At 44.2% G+C, this 16,958-nt stretch overlaps 1 protein-coding gene across 5 annotated transcripts in view; it reads right to left on the reverse strand.

Moving 5' to 3' along the window:
• The window catches only part of exoc6 (exocyst complex component 6), a 55,727-nt gene that overhangs the window by 14,089 nt on the left and 24,680 nt on the right, over nt 1–16,958 (reverse strand). For 3 of the 5 annotated variants that reach the window (XM_056430110.1, XM_056430109.1, XM_056430111.1), the window contains exons 13-22: nt 14,488–14,559; nt 14,278–14,375; nt 12,230–12,335; nt 11,307–11,416; nt 11,082–11,193; nt 10,867–11,001; nt 9,657–9,836; nt 9,001–9,030; nt 5,943–6,084; nt 5,147–5,220 (exon numbers count right to left, since the gene is read on the reverse strand). In XM_056430110.1, coding sequence (XP_056286085.1) covers nt 5,147–5,220; nt 5,943–6,084; nt 9,001–9,030; nt 9,657–9,836; nt 10,867–11,001; nt 11,082–11,193; nt 11,307–11,416; nt 12,230–12,335; nt 14,278–14,375; nt 14,488–14,559 — 1,059 coding nt within the window. The remainder of the gene's footprint in view (nt 1–5,146; nt 5,221–5,942; nt 6,085–9,000; nt 9,031–9,656; nt 9,837–10,866; nt 11,002–11,081; nt 11,194–11,306; nt 11,417–12,229; nt 12,336–14,277; nt 14,376–14,487; nt 14,560–16,958) is intronic. The other 2 variants (XM_056430112.1, XM_056430113.1) reach the window with 1 other exon arrangement.

A 16,958-nucleotide genomic window follows, 5' to 3' on the forward strand; every position in this document is an offset into this window, starting at 1 on the left:
AAATTATTCAACCCCCATTGCACATTAGGTTTATTGGCAAAATATACAATTTCTCAGCTGTTTGCAATAAACAAATTACACAAGAACAGTTGAAATAGTTCAATAAAACTAATAACTAGTGTCACCTGTACACAAAGGTACAAGCATCTCAACATGTATTAATATATATATATATATATGTATTAATGAACTCGTGTAATTTGTGAAGCTCTCAATAAAGGTTGTTCTGCATTTCCCCCTGAACCCCACCTGTCGTACCACTGCGCCCCACAGTTTGAGAACCATTGGCCTAAACACGGATAAATCTCCTCGCCCTCTTTTCAGGTGCCAGTCGACAGCGTTGCATGTAGGGAGGACGAGAAACCAACATGTGGTTTTGACGAAATGAAAGATCTCAGAGACGGTTTGAGGTTAAGGTTCAACTGTCCTGGCTCAGAGCCTCCGACCGCCACTGGATATTTGAGGAAGAGAAGTTGGAAAATGCCGAGCTGGCGTAAGACCTGAGCCCTCCAGAGGCCGCCTTAAAAAGGTAAAGCTCCACTTGTGAGGGCGACTGGGAGTACTGGAAATGTATTTGCAATACGTCCATGACCGTCTGTCTTTGATTGAGCAGAACACAGCGGCCAGTGACAGGCCTCTCGCAGCCTTCGTCAGGGTAAAAGTCTTCATCATGACCCAGCAGAGCAGAGGCTGTGTGGTCAGATGACGTGAAGGCACTAAACACTGGTGCATTCTGGGTCACTGCGTCCCTCTTAGATGTAGAGAGAAAACAGAAGAGTGAGAGAGGAAGGGGCGAGGGAGAGTAGAGGGGGGGTTCTGCTGCTTAACATGATGAGTGTTAAGTGTGATGGGGAACATTCAAAATGACCCCCCTCCCCATGACCCCAGGTTAACCTGATGGAGCTGACGCCCCCCCCTCCCCCCCACACACAGTGTATGCTAATGTCATAGGGTGAAACAGCTGGGTGTGTGGGTCGTGTTGAAAGAGCAGTGAAAGAACAGCTTAGTGATAATGGCATTATTCAGCTGACAGAGACTCCAACACAGAGAGAGAGAGAGAGAGAGAAAGAGAGAGAGACACTTAGCAACAATGCCATTCTTCTCACCTGGAGCCAAGTGATGCGCAGACATCTCCATCTACAACACAACTAACATGATCTGGTACCAGGAACACTAACTTGGTTTTTATCTTTTTTGATAAAACACGCACGGTTGTTTATCCATGGCGTGTGTGTGTGTGTGTGTGTGTGTGTGTGCTTAAAGGTCCAGACAGGAGCAGCCTGCCTCACACACCTACAGTATGTGTTGAAGGTCCTTTTCTTTGATTCTTTAGCGTGTGAGCTAACATGTTCTGTCCTCCCTGATAACAGTAATAATAATAATAATAATAAGGATAATCATAAATTCATTTTAAATTGCAGTCAGATAAATATGAATTTGGACACAGACAATGCTGATGAAACATAGAATATGGTGTAAAAGTGATTCTGTGCATGTGTGTTTTATTCGAATTGTGCAGTAAATCTTGTGTGATGTTATAAACATGCAGCCCGAGGAGGCTAATCACTTGTTGTGTTCACTTTGAAACCGTTTCTCAAAATGCAACCCCACCCGGGAGAAACCCATCACACTGCAGCCTGTCACGTCTGACGGATGACCCTGACCGCATCGCAGACCACAACAACCAGAGGCATGGAGGAGGACTCTGCTGGCGAGCCGAGTCATATTACCATAAGAGTGGCTTCTGGGAAATATTCAGCTTTTGGCGTGGAGAGATAGGCCGTGCGTGTGTGTGTGTGTGTGTGTGTGAGATAGTCAATGGTCACCCATGCAGGACCCTCTAGCAGCTCTCCACAGGCTGGTTCCTCCCCGGTGTCTGAGGAGAGGAACCACAAGTCCTTCAGCTGCTGTCAGGCTGCACAACACACTGAGTAGATCAGTAACACACTAAACACACTCAGCACTTCATCCTGGACACTTTAACCTGCTGACAACTCACTTTGGTCACTACCTTGTGTATGTATTTAGTTTCCTCTGTATATCTAGTATTTTAGGATTTAGTATTGTTTTTGTGTTTTATTTTTATCTTTTATTCCTGCTCTAATGTACACCCGCTGCTGTGATCCTGACATTTCCCCACTGTGGGACTAATAAAGGAATATCTAATCTAATCTATTGTTTGATATAAAAAGAGTTGGAATGGAGGAGCAGAAGATTCTCTCTAACTTCAGGTGTTCACTCATGAAGAATCAACTCATTACATTTCTTTTCCAACGTGTTCAATGTGCCAGAAAACAGAGTTCAGAACCTACATGAGAGCTGACTGGTGAAGACCGTTTAAATGACTGTTTCTATCTGTGGAGTCGGCTGGCTTTCTTTTCACGTCTAACTCGGTGAATTGAAGGTTCATCTTCACACAACTAGAGTTGGTGATTGTTGGAGGTCCAGAGACTAGCCGCCACGGTGTGAAGGTTTTTCATTGTGTTCCTGTGGCGTTTGAGTGAAGTGAGTTGAGATGACCAGCGAGCTGAAGTGTGTTTGAGCTCGACCGGCCAGGTGGACGTTAGGATGTTCAGAAATATTTATATCTGTTGGCCAATAAGTAAAAAATACCTGCAGTGCAGAAAAAACAGCATCTCCATTATGAAGACTGTTAATAAAAACTAGAAAACAACTAAATAAACTATCGTCTTATTTAAATGAACAAGTTTCAAGTCTTTTCACATGCGTCATTACATGGAGCATTAAACCACTGAGCTGTAGAATATTCTTTCATCTTCCGTGTATAACATCCACATCGTGGCACTAACATATTTTCCAGCCTTTCTGCATCTTGGTGTGTTCACGGCGCCCTAAACATTCGACTCGGCTCCATCACTCTTCACTCTTCATGGTCCCTGGATAACAATCTCAAAAGCAGTCAGAGCTCCACAATCCAAAGCCGAGAGATGGAGAAAGTGAAGCGATGACCTCTGGGTAACCTCGGCCTCCTAAAGCCTTCACCTAGGGCGAGGATTAGCACGTCAACCAGGGAACATGGGCGCATCACGTCTAATGAGATGCATCACAGGAAACTAAGCTCCACTTAAAAACAGGTACACGGAGCTCAGGCCTTTTACATTTTAGAACGGGCACTCGTGGGGGAAGGGGGGAGGGAAAGAGAGAGAGAGAGAGAGAGAGAGCGAGAGAGAGAAGGGGAGGGGGAGAGAGAGAGAGGCAGGGGCAGGGAGAGAGAGGGAGAGGGGGAGTTTTTATATTTTATAATTAAAAACAAAACTGCCATCATTTTCGAATAATTTCCCCTAAAGTTTCCTGAGGAAGAATCATATATATATATATGGTACAATTTAAACAGAAACACAGCCAATGTTCTATTTTTTAAGTACCAGGTTATTCAGTCCCATTAGAACTTGTCGTAAACTTTACATTTAATTAATGCAGGAACGTGTGCGTGCCTGTATTGCCTTTATGACATTTTACTAACTGTGAGGCCATTGAAACATGATTTTTTGACACCTTTCTGTGGAGAAATAAAATGTCTTTTAATAAAAATACAATGACATTAAGCATTTATTCCCCAGAGTAAGAAGATGACATAAATCCCCTTTCACCGTATTAAAAGCTCTTTCTACAGCCGCCTTCTCCATATCTCATCTCTCCAGATCCAGCCTCAGTGGTCTCAGCCCCGGTTTGTAGTTCAAATAAGTTATAACTCGGCTGACCCGCTGAGACTCCTTTACATTAATGCCGTTGCAGATATTCAGAACGGAAAGACAAAGCAAGATGTTTTGGGGAGTTTTATTTAGTTTCTATGTTTTTTTACGACGAGTTAACAAGGCAATTCTGCCTTAAACTTGAATTCAGACGGTGGACGGTCCTATTTTTTTGCTTAGATGTAAGAATGTAAATGTACATTTTGGGAGTTTGCAAGAGGGCTGGTAACAAAGTCGCTGGGAGAAATCAACGTTCTCAATCCATAAATCCTGTAATTCACCATAATAACCATGAAACGTGGCCCGTTTCCCCTTCAGGTGTTCAGTGTCGTCTCAGTGGTGCTGTGACCTGGACGGGATGCAGAGCCCAGCCTCCACCTCAGGCTTAGATTAACAGATCAGGCACAGACACAAGTTAATGAGAGCCGGCAACACTTTACATACCACGGCTGTTCACAACAGAGCGGGAGGCTTTGTGCTCGTGTGTTTGGGAATAGGAATGTCTTCCTGCGCGGGTGAACTCTGGGACAGGTGAAAGTTGAAAAGGTAACACAGAGACAGGAGTATGGAGAAGAAGCAGCCGGGGAATCACAGTGTTGTTGGAGAGCTGAGAGACAGCTGAGAAACTACTACGGACTGAACTACTCCCCTTGAAACTAAATATTCATTATTGGTCTGTTCTGGTTTTCTATATTTCTTGTGTCAACCACTTGGCTCTAAACAGTTTTAGGCAGAATTGAGCGTCTGCTTAGCCCCGCCCCCCTCGAGCTGTCAGAGCTCCCATGGAGCCCACACGGTCACTAGCTGCAGTTTCTGAATAGAGATGTGATTTCAGACGATCGGTGTTTGATGAATAAACACAAGACGTCAAACGTTAGCAGTGAAAACAAGTAAACTAATGAAGATAGAAGCTAAAGCTACAGTCCACAGTGTTAGAGGGAACCGCCACATCACCTGGCGACAGGAACAGAAGACATGAACACACACGGGTCGGTCTGCATTCACTGACAGCTACACAACAAAAGAAGCTAGCTAGAATGCTACATCATGCTAATGAAAACGTATTGCGTTACAGTCCATGAAGCAGAGCCTGGATGACTACTCTGTTATTGGTTAGTTGGTATTTGAGGGGCGGGACTTAGTGAAGTATGCGTCAATGGAGGAAAGCCCCGAAATATGAAATACTATGAATAATCAGTTGAACAACCGGGCATCATTTTAAAGCTATTAGCTCTCTCAACTTCACCGAAGTGGTCTTTAAAACCCCAAAACTAAAATGTTGGAGACGTCCACAGCTGGTCTCAAGAGAGACAACCTTCAGATTGACAGTTCAAAGCTCACCCAGGCACAACGCTTTGGAGCAATACATTAATCTGTGCGTCACGTGTGCTGGTTCAGATTGATTTCTTCTGCAGAGCTCAGTGAGTGTTTACCTGTCGCAGGTCGATGAAGGCCAGCTGGAGGGTGTCTCCTTGGAAGCCGGGGACCGGCTCCGAACTGGCAAACACTGAGAGAGGAAACAGGAACCAAGACAATCAAATACATCATCACAATACAGCCAACATAGAGTAGAGACAAAACTCTACCTCCTTATGCTGCGTTCACACCAAAACTCACGTGAGTTTACTCGCTTGACTATTTGTGGCTTTTCGCTTCATTCGCGCCTTAGAGGGGGCGGGGCTTATCTCTGTGGATTTACTCCATGGAAACAGTTATCTCCTTCATCCACCATGAAGAACTAACCACTAGTTCTGCTTCATACTTGTTGAGGACATCACACAAACGTCTGAACAGCTAACGCTCTCGTGTTTGGGTTCATAACATTAATATCATATATATATGTATACATGACATCACCCGTAGGCTCACACAGCTCGGTGACTTTCACCTCTAGTCTGAATGTCTTTTCCAGCTCCATTAGAGCAGTTAGATTCACCAACGGAGGAGCAGCTCAACGCTGATTGGCTTTTGCACCTTGAGAAGAAAGAGGTGGATTTTTCGCGATGCGCAATTTGCGTCAAATTCGCGTCTATCGCAAACATTTGCGTCTGTGCCTTGACTTTGCTTATTGGGTCTAGTCGCACGGAAGGTTCGCAGCGCTTATGGTGTGATACAGCTTCAGTGCTGGATGTACATTATAAACACAATGGACCCAGCTGATACCTCAGGGCTATTAGAGGTTTACAGCGTGCTTGATCAATACAAATAACCATCGCATGTCTTACTTACATTCACACTGAATGACGTCCAAGTTGAACTGCTGCACGGCCCCCATGCTGATCTGCTTGAGTTCTGTGTCCAGCAGCATCTGCATCAGCGATGTGGACAGATGCTTGCAGGCCGACATACAGGCCGTCTGGGCCACTTTGCCCTGTAGACAGAGGGACAGGGGGAAGGAGGCAGGAGAAGGAAGGAGGAGAGGATGCACAAGGAGGAAAGGTGTAGGAGGGATTAGGATGGGGATGAGAAGGACAGAGGATGAGCACGCCGATCTGGGTAAAGACCACTTGACTTCCAGCGAGCGGTGACGGCGTCATACACGGCCAACGTGTTGCCAACGAGGCGAGTCGGTGTGGAACCACGACCAACACAGGCTGCTGCTCACATACCGAGAGGCCTCTGAGCCTCAGCTAGAGCAGCACCAGACTGAAGGACAGCCTACCTCCTCTGCACCAAGTATCCTCACGATTTACATATCAGTGCAGACAGGAAGGTGCAGGAAGGATTTCTATCGACGTCTTGCGTTACGTCGATACAAATTGACCGAAGCAAGAAACGATGCATGTAAAAACATAAAGGAAAGAATGGAGACGCAGCCAGTAGGCGCTCGTGGGACACATGCTGTAATGGATGCCATGGTGACTTGGTCAGAACTCTGGACCCACTAATGTGTGCCGATGTGGAGGAAGAGAGGAGTTGATGCATCGAACAGAATCAAGACATAGAACGGGCGATTCGGTTTTCCATTTTCGATTTCTAGAACATCTGGTTGGAGTTACCCCAAAGCCCCAGAATAAGTCGTGGTATCGTGGTATCTTTGAATGTGAGATAGTTGACGCTGAAATGTCTGATGCAATGAAGTGAATGGGATTTTGTTAATGGTGCAATGTAAAAAGACATGAAAATCTTTCAGCCGATAGACGTCAACACACGGTTAACGGTGGGAATTCCCACTAAACGACTTTGGTTTGGTTTAGGCAACATGCCTTCAACGGGAAGTCAAATCGTCACTGGGTCAAACAATCCGTCTATGAAAGGAATGAGAACATATACAGCGCTATTGACACAAAAAACTAAAAGCACAGCCCGACACATGCAGGTCAGGCACAACATCAACTCAAGCAACAACTTCACACACTAACACGCCACACACACCTCCACAGCAACATGTGTACAACTCAAAGTTCACAAGAGTCGTCAGTGTTTCCAGAACTTGAGGGTGTCCTTTCTGGATTTCACTCCTTTTGTGAGCGGCCATGTTTAACTCATTATCCCTAAAATGTCTGCCTCCCCTCAAGCGCCTGAAACACTGACAATAACTTTGAATGGATCTTTAAATAACAGGAACACAACAGCTACTCAAGATACCCATGCAAACACTCTCAAACCGATAGGGATGATGTGGGGACCCCAATGTCAAGGGAAACGCACAGCCGACTACCACCCAGATTAGTGATTCCTGTTATTTAAAGATATGAGAGCGGAAAAAACAAATCACTGACGGCAACGTGCAAAATGGTTCTTTGAACCCCCAGAGAGCCACATGGACTCGATATAAGAAATGTAAGTGGTTAGCTTTAGAAAACGGGAGAATAATCTACAGCGTTCCTTTGTTTGAGCTCCACAGCGTCCCTTTGAACGTCCTCCATGCTGACACACAGCGGTGGTACACGGTGTGCTCACTACACTCACATCTCAGCCTACTGACTGGAAGGTGGTTCAAGCTCAACATGGAATGGCCGACAGAGCGTTCACTCACAGACGTGCCCGGAAGAGAAATGCCCTCCAGTTTAGAGAACTCAGTTTTAAGTCACTTGTTTTTTTTGACATCCAAAAACTGAGCCGTTTGAAAATGGTCTTGGGGGTTTTAGAGTAGACGTGGGAAATCGAGCCTCAGGTAAACAATGAAATGAGCTTGGAGGTGGGCCGTGTAGCAGTAAAGGTAGGCAGAGCCAATCACACGGCTGTTACCGTTGAACTTTATACACGCTACTCTGTCTGACGACGATTGAAGATGGGGATTTAATGGACGTGCTGCAACCCAGAAGTTACATTTGATTGGTGGCATTATGGAACGCGGTCCAATCTCTGGTGTTATTTGTTCAGTTGGAGAAAAATCTGGGAATGAGAAAAGCTCAAATTCTTGGTGCCTTGAAATCAGTCGCTTTTTGAATAGTTGCGCCGTGATAAGGTACGAAAGCGAAGCGGCCCGCCTCTTCTCAAAAGGGACCACATTACCCAGAATCACTCAAGTTAGACTCTTTGGCCTGAGGCCATGCATTCTCACACCTCATGAAGAGTACAAACCAAAAGATGGTTGAGTTACAAGCACGCAAATGGGCCAATGCAGACAAACAGAGAAAGGTACGCAATAATGATCACGGACTTTGACGCCCGAGGCTCCTCAGGGCATGGAAGTCGTTCTGGGGATGAAGTGACACCGACAACCTTCTCAGAGAGCATGACAAGCGGTTTAAAGCTCAGAGAAAGACGTGGAGCTTTGAGCTGAGATTACTTTGACACATCTTTCTGTTCTGAAGTCATGAAACCAAATAACCATACGAACAAGACACACTGCAGAAGTCCAATTATCCACTGAATCTATGTCTGAATGTGAAAAAAAAGATTGACTTTGTATTTCAAGAGGCATTGACTTTAAAATAAATCATCTGTCTTGGCTAGGGTTAGGTACCAAAAACCGGTGCCACTATGCCAGCGTTTAGGCACCGGTATCGTTTTAAAAGGACCGGTTTAGCACCAGTATCGGGAAGCAAAAACAAACGATACCATCCCTAGTCTTGGCCAGTAGAATCCAGCAGCCATTAGAGGAGCTTCGCCCGTTGCTTTACTGTCACGTGTGGTGGTTGCTGTGCTTGGGTCCTCTCTCACTCAAAGTCCATCTGGACGACGATACGCAAATGTACAGATTACTCTTCAACGTGAGGGTGAGGAAAGGTGCCAGAAGAACCAACAAGCCTGGAGTGGTCAAACATAAGCATGCTTTTCATCTCCCCTCTGCCCGTAGAACGACAGCACAGTGTTGTAACAGCAAGGCAGTGATACTCACCGACATCGAAGCATGTTCATTGTTGTTATTCTGAGTAGAGACACCCCCAAAGCAACCAAAAATGGCAGAGGGGAAGGGAAAGAGGGAAAGGACAGGAAAAGAAACGTGGCAACAATAAATGGACAGGAGGAGGTCAATTCATCGGCAGATATCTGGCATGCAAGTCAAATGAATCAAGGAATAAGTTACAGTACTGTTATACGAATAAGTGACAGTACTGTTTATCACCAGCGGTGGGGATCAGGGGATGGGATGAAAATAAGCTAGAACTCAGTCAGGACATGATAGGAGAGAAGAGCAAGTGACCCACTGGAAGTGGAACAGAACAAGCTGAGTCAGCTCATCTGGGGCAAAACACCATGACTCATCAAGTCGTGCACACTTTGCGTCTCGTTGGAAACAATGTTAGCACTTGCAAGATCAGGACCAGCGTGGTTACCATGCAGATGGAAAGATCCCCAACGAAACACACACTCACTTCAACTTTAATAGGGATGTGATGAACATGTTGGGGTTTAGGGAAAAGGGAAATAAGTTAGAAAAAAAGTAATTATCACATCCCTATTATCAACAAAAACCAAAGTGTGGAGGAACACGCTGTCCCCCAGCTCCAAGACAAAGGGTGGCGGGTTTAGTGGATGCTGGATCAGACTCACCGGGAGATGAGTGAAGACCTGGAAAGTGGAGCGCAGGAAGTTGATCAGGTCCATGAGGTATCCAGAGGCGCGGCCGTCAGACTCAGCCATGCCCCACTCGTAGTCCGCCAGCTGGATGAACTCATCGATCTTCTGGTTGAGCTTGGTATAGATCTCTCCCTCTGCAGCGTGACGGGCATCCTGGGGAATATAGTTCAATATAGTTAGAAAGACTTCAGAGGACTAAATACCTTTTGAAAGAGTTTTACGCCCTAGTCGTTGAGGAATAGACACCAATGAGCATGTAGCAAATCTAAGGCTAGCAGTAATGTTAGCCGGTAAGTTACTGTTAGCCAATAGCTGAGTAAGCTTGATTTTACTGTTATACTTTTTCACTTCTGCCAGACTAGTTTAAAGTTGATCATAAACTGTTGTGATGTCTTAGCATTTCAATCACTGTATCACTGTCAGTCTCAATGGGAAGGAGAAATAAGGAAATATCTCTCATTAATTTTCGGACCGTGTATTCTTCTTTTAGTACTCGGGGGCCAGATGTATAAATGATGTGCGCACACAAAAACCATGGACACACCATTCTCCACACATTAAAACTGGTATTTAGAAAAGAAGAACGTCCTGTAGTGCGCATACTAGCTGAGAGGACGTGGTGGACATCATGGAAGTTCCTCACGACTAACTTCCCTGACATTTAAACAGAAGGTCAAACTAAGAAATGAGCACAATTTAATATATATATATAATATTATATTTAATATATATATATATATATATATATAAAATTGTGCTCATTTCTTTTCAGGTGGTTGGTCTCATCAGCCGTCACAATTTTTATTTTTTTATTTTGTTTCTTTGCTTCTATATTAGCTCCATTGGAAATCATTAATCACGATTTTTCAATGAAACCAAATTGTTTTGAAATGCTGCTGGAATCAATATTTCCCTGGTGTCCCCTGCAGTTGCCTGGTTGTGAACACCGTCTCATGAACCTGATGTCTGGTCTGATATGTGATGAAATGCCAGCACGGACTATCGTCTTACAAAAGTCATGGTGTGTCATCACACCAGATTAATCTCAACGTGTATGGTTGACTCATCGTGCTAGCTAGCGTTAGCCCTTTTTTATTTTTGGAGCGCTTATAATAAAAATGCAGAAACACGACACATTGCGACAAAGTGTACGATCGACGCAGAGAAGAGCCATCGCATGTACCTTGAAGGTGGACAGGCCGTAGAGCCTGGTGGTGTGCACCATTTCGGGGGAGACGTTGGTGATGTTGGTGATGAACTCCTCCAGATACTTGCAGGCCTGCTCCAGGTGGGTGGTGTTGATGATGATCTGCACCAGCTGCAGGAACAAGGGTGCAAGTTCAGACTACGTGGCTGCTTGGTGTCGGTGGTGGTGAGCAGCAGCGGCGTTGGCCCCACCTCCGTCAGCCCTATGTGGGGCTTCTTGATGAGGTTCTGCAGGCAGCTGCTGAGCGTCCTTGTCAGAAGCAGGTTGGTGGATTTCCGCAACATGTCATCAATCTCTGTAAAACTGGAGACAACAAAGAAGATCTCGAGAGTCCAGCTGGATCAGAGTCACATACACAACACAGAGGCAGACCGTCAGGAGGATCAGGACCGTGGTAAAAGTTCTGTGGGACCAACCTCCGGTGGAGCGACTCGGAGAACTTGAGGCTGGCGTAAATTAACTCTTTGACCTGTGTGTAGATCTGAGGGACCGACTGCGACATGGGCAGCTTCTTCGGAAAGTCCTGCTGCTCACACACACACACACACACACACACACAGACAGACAGACAGACACAAAAAAAACGTATTAATGACTCATATCAAATATAAGAACCCAGATCAAGTCAATTCCGTCCTTTGCGTCCATGGTTTTGGTTCTATGAGCAGACATGTCATGTGTGTAGTTGAAGGAAGAGTTTTGTGTGTTATCATTGGGGATCTTGTAGGTCATATGGGGAAAATGTATTAATTGCCGAGGTTCCAGGCTTTGACCTTTAACGCCAGATGTCTGCGTGTCTGTTTTGGCTCATTTTCGGCAATAAGGAGCAGAGAACCACGACGCCCATCTGGAGAACAGAGCACACACACGAGCAGCGCTTCAAGGTGTGTGGTAAGTGGCGTTCCTCCTTCATCTGACAAGGTTTCATCATTAACGACATCCAGTTTCCTATTGGTCTGCGGGTTAAGTCATAAATAGGCGCTCGTGCCCTCTGACTCTCGTCATGTGATCGGGGAAATGTGCCTTCTGCTACTCTGCTATACAGAGGATACTTTAACTGTATACTTGTAGCATCTGTAGACTGATGACGCACTTAGTATTTAACTAATTCAATTTGTCATTTTTTTACATTTAATGAATGTCGGCGCTGATCCGCAAAAATTAACTAAAGGTGTTTTATTTGTATAAGCAAAACGATGCTGGGGAAGTCATGTGATCATTGCATGGGGTATAACATAGGTAACAGTGAATCTGTGCATCTATGCATGAACAATGGAGTAAACCAGAAGCCTCTCCTTGATGTGCAGGTGTGAGAGTCAGCGGGAGCCGAGCTTCCTACCTTCTCTATCTCGGCGTCGTGGAAGGGGAAGCGGCTGACGACCAGGAGGTACTCCTCCTCCGTCTCCACGGGGATGGGGCTGTAGTTGTCCAACTCAAAGATCTCCCTGTGGGGGAAACAACAGCATTAAGTGTTGAGTGTGAAATCTCTCTTTGTTTCACTATTGGGTACTCAGAGTACTAATGCATTTAATTTATTTTTTTAAATTTTTTATTATAAGACAAAAGACAATACATAGACTTAACACATAGAGGACCACAAAACAGTGCGGACGGAAAAACATCATAAAGTCAGAGTATTGGAGAATGGTGTGTGCGTGTGTGTGTGGGTTTGTGTGTGTGTGTGTGCATGTAGGTGTGTCTGAGCCTTTTTGAAATCAAAGAAACCAAATACATAGATGAGGGCGGATTTCTATGCATGCGTGTGTATGCATGTACATGGAATTTAATTGGTTTTCAGGCAAGGGAAAAATAAATCCACTGTATTTAAAGTACAGTTGTTATACATCATCCAAAGATGAAAATATAATGAACTAATTGCAGTAAATAAACTCTCAAACAGATGTTTATGATACTTACACATGTTGTCCTTCCCAAACGAAGGGTCAGCTCTGTCTGCTGCTGCTAGTGCTGCTTGACTTTCTATCGGGTTATTTTGGTCGATACCTTTAAGGTATCGACCAAAATAACCCGATAAGTACCCAATAAGTACCTATTAGGGCTGCAACTACCGATTATTTTAATAATTGATTAATCTGTCGATTATTTTTTTAGATTAATCGATGAATCGAATAAAAACAACAACATTATTTTCCAACCTTTATTCAAAAACAGAACTTTACTCGCGTGAGTTTACTCATCCAACTATGTGTGAATCATCAAGCCTGAAAGGGGGCGGGGCTTATCTATATCTCGATTTTATCAATTCGTTGTTGCAGCCCTGGTATCTATACACAGCACTAATACTTATTGACACAATTTGTGTTGATGAACATAATGTTATCCTTTTCTTCAGCTTGTTTTTTACCACAGACATTATTTCAGGGATCTCATCAAAAGCCACCGAAGGAACCTCCTCATTCCTCCCTGGACCAGCAGCTACACAACAGCTGAACACTTCACTCCACAGATGGAGAGCTCTTGTACTGATGATTGTTAGATTGTAATAGTTTATTTTTATTCTGTAGTCTTATGCTTTAAATTATTTATTATTTTAAACGATATTATAAAAGGAAATATTAGGGAGAATATTATTATGAATGTATTATGAAGCATAAGGGAAAGACTGTTTTCTCTATGCAAATGTTAAATGTAAATGGCAAGAGGTATGTCGCATGAGGATGAATGTTAGTTAGTATTTCAGAAATGTCGAAGCCGGTTGAAGCCCGTGACATTACTTTAATCCAGAAGGTAATCTACTAGACTTTTATTGTGAAGGAACTGTTTAGTCAGCTGACCGGAAGTGACGCCTCGTCGCAGCGTCGTGACGTTTGACCTCTCCGTGTTGTTGATGTATTAGCTCAGCCAACCGGAATGCCTTGCCGATCTGAATATGAAAGAACTAACCTGTGAGGACAGGGATTGGCTGTTGGCGACTAATATAAGAGTCTGTACAGGTGAGGGTCCGGGCTCTCGTCCGGTCCCTGAGTCACGCAGAAACTGTTCTCCGGTGTTTACAGGGGGAGGAGCCTGTGGGGTATCAGGTCAGACGGACCCGCGATCTCGAGTCTTGATTGTTTGTTAAACTTCTTGCCATTAAATAGTGTTAAACTTAATTCACCGCATCCGGAGCCTGATTTCCATCATCTGCGAAGTGCCCAGTATCTGAACCTTTATATGATGAATGAATGGAAACTACATCCTGATCCTGTCATTGATCTGTTTGAGTGTGACCTCAGCCTGCGGTGACGACTGAGATAATTCAATACTCCTTGTAGCAGAAACAAATTTCATTGGCCAACGCTCAAAGTCACACACACGTCTCTGCTGTGCAGCAGTTAACTTCACAGCAGACCTCAACAAACAGTCGCACGCATAGACGAAGCCCACCTGAACACCAGCGCCCACTTCTTCAGCAGAGTCTCGTTGTACTGGTCTCTGACCTCGAACAGCAGGTCGAACAGCCGGTTGACAGGGAAACCGTAACCCTTGGTACACAGACGTCACACATGCAGGAGATCAAGTGAGTTAATGTCTGTTGTTCTGCACCCTGAAGGGTCCTGAGATGATTTAAAAGATGATCTACAGCTCTGAATCCACCTGCAGGGTATCAGCGAAGATGACGATGAGGTTCTTCAGCTCCAGGACCAGGTCTGGGTCGTCACAGTAAGACTGGGGGAAACAACGACGACATCATAGTTATAAGCAAACAGCTCTCGAACCGTCACTAGGTCCTTCCGAGGGATTTCTAACGCAGCCGCCAGTCACTGCTGCTGTCACCACGAGGCAGTGATGATCACATATGGATCATACCGGTGTTGATGCATCGCATCAAACGCGTTCAAACATATCTCAGTGTATTCTGCTTAGCTAATATTTGTGACCCCGGCTGCCATGTTGAAAAGGATTAAGCCAAAAACAAGCATTTTTTTTACCCCATTTAAAAATATTTGATATTAAAAGAATGATGCTTATTCTTAGCAGAATCAGTGACTTCTCTTAAATCAGTTAAAACACATTTTTATAGAAACAGCTTTTAACCCTTGTGTTGCCTTAGGGTCATTTTGACCCGAATCAATATTACACCCTCCCCCCGCCTTAGGATTAATTTGACCCCATTCAATGTTTAATGTCGGTGTTCTTTCGGTAGTCAACAAACAAACATAAAGTGCCTCACACTTAAACTTGGAAAACAATATTAATTCTAATAATTTTCTGGAGGTTTTAATTGCTGGCGTCAAATTTAACCCAAAGGGTAAAATATGTTAGTAAATATAAAGGTAACAGGAGGGTGAAACATTGAATCGGGTCAAAATGACCCAAAGGTGGGGGGAGGGTGTAATATTGATTCGGGTCAAAATGACCCTAAGGCAACACAAGGGTTAAGTGATTCGTTGGTTCCCCTAATGTAGTTTGTCTGTTGTTCTTTGTAAACTCCGTTTTTAAAGGTGCTATATAAATAAAGTTATTCTTATTATCATTATTCGATGCACTGTTCACGGTGCATACAACACCCATTAAATATTCATTATTATGTAGGGTGAGTCACACCAAAATTGACAGGCGTAGCGGGAGTAACTAAGGGGGAGGGACTTAGCCAAAGGGTCAGTCAGCAGCAACAAGCGCTCTTAAGTTTTTTTCTGGAAGGCCGAGTGATTTATGACTCTGAAGGAAGCACAGTGGATCCCGACAAACACAGGAGTGTGTAAATCAACCGAGCGAATGAACACAGCCTGAGATTTGACGTAAAGCGGCGGCCGCCTACCTCTTTGTTTACTCAGACAGACAGACACACACACACACACATACATACACACACACACACACACACACCAACAAGCAGCTGGAGACGTGGCTACGCAGCAGCAAATCACAGCAGTGTCAGGAATGTAGTCCTATGAGCATGTTCAACGTTCTGATCCATGCTCCATGTCAACATGACACGTCTCAGTCCTTATTATTCGTTGTATTAAAGATAGATAGATAGATAGATATATACTTTATTAATCCCCAAGGGGAAATTTGTCGTGACAGTAGCAGCAACACACAAGAATAAAAACAAAACACAAAATATAAGAAACAGGGATGAAAGATATAGAAGTATACAAGTAAAATAAAAGTAAAATACAAAACAAAATATATATGTAAATATACAACACACATGCATACACAACACACAACAACACTGACAAATCAAATACAAAAATATTAAATATAGACAGAGTGCAAAAAGCAAAGTGTGTGTATGAGTGCAGAGCAAATGAAATGAAATGTGTGTGTATGTGTGTAGTGCAAACAAATGAGATGTGTGAAGTGCAGATCAACATAGTGTAAGTATTCAGTTATTGTTGTAGTTATTGCACTATGATCTGGCAAGAGGTGAACTGTTATAGAGCCTCATAGCCGCCGGCAGGAATGTTCTCCTGTATCTGTCCTTGTGGCAGCGGAGCGTGAGGAGACGTCTGGAGAAAGTACTAATACGTGGTAACCGATGTGTTGGGAGGGATTTGTGTATTGAAATGTGTGAGTACTAACACTATGGAGAGAGGTTGGATTCATCCCCATGAAACCGTGTCCTCTTCTCCCCAATACATGAGAAGAGGTCCGGCTCACAGGCAGACTTTCTCCCTGTGGGCTGGCCTTGCAGCAGAGGACCCCCGGGGGGGGAGGTCGTCTCACCCCACGCTGTGTGGGCCATTCTCCGGCCTGTTAGCATAATCTTCTGGGTCATTTACAAGTGACTGGAGCCCAGCGGTCAGGAATATGCCTTCTTAATCTGCTGTTATTGTTGCAATCTGTCTCTCATTAAGGCCCCAATGACCTCTTCTTTGGCAGCATGCGTATGTGTGTTTTGACCTTTTCTCTTGAGAGTGACATCATTAGGCTGTTTGTGGGCGCACTGACCTTCAGTGTTCTGTGTGTGTGCACGTGTGTGTGTCTATATATACAGGACTGTCTCAGAAAATTAGAATATTGTGATAAAGTTCTTTATTTTCTGTAATGCAATTAAAAAAACAAAAATGTCATGCATTCTGGATTCATTACAAATCAACTGAAATATTGCAAGCCTT

Source organism: Pseudoliparis swirei, chromosome 13 (assembly GCF_029220125.1).
Source record: "Pseudoliparis swirei isolate HS2019 ecotype Mariana Trench chromosome 13, NWPU_hadal_v1, whole genome shotgun sequence".
Lineage (NCBI taxonomy): Eukaryota > Metazoa > Chordata > Actinopteri > Perciformes > Liparidae > Pseudoliparis > Pseudoliparis swirei.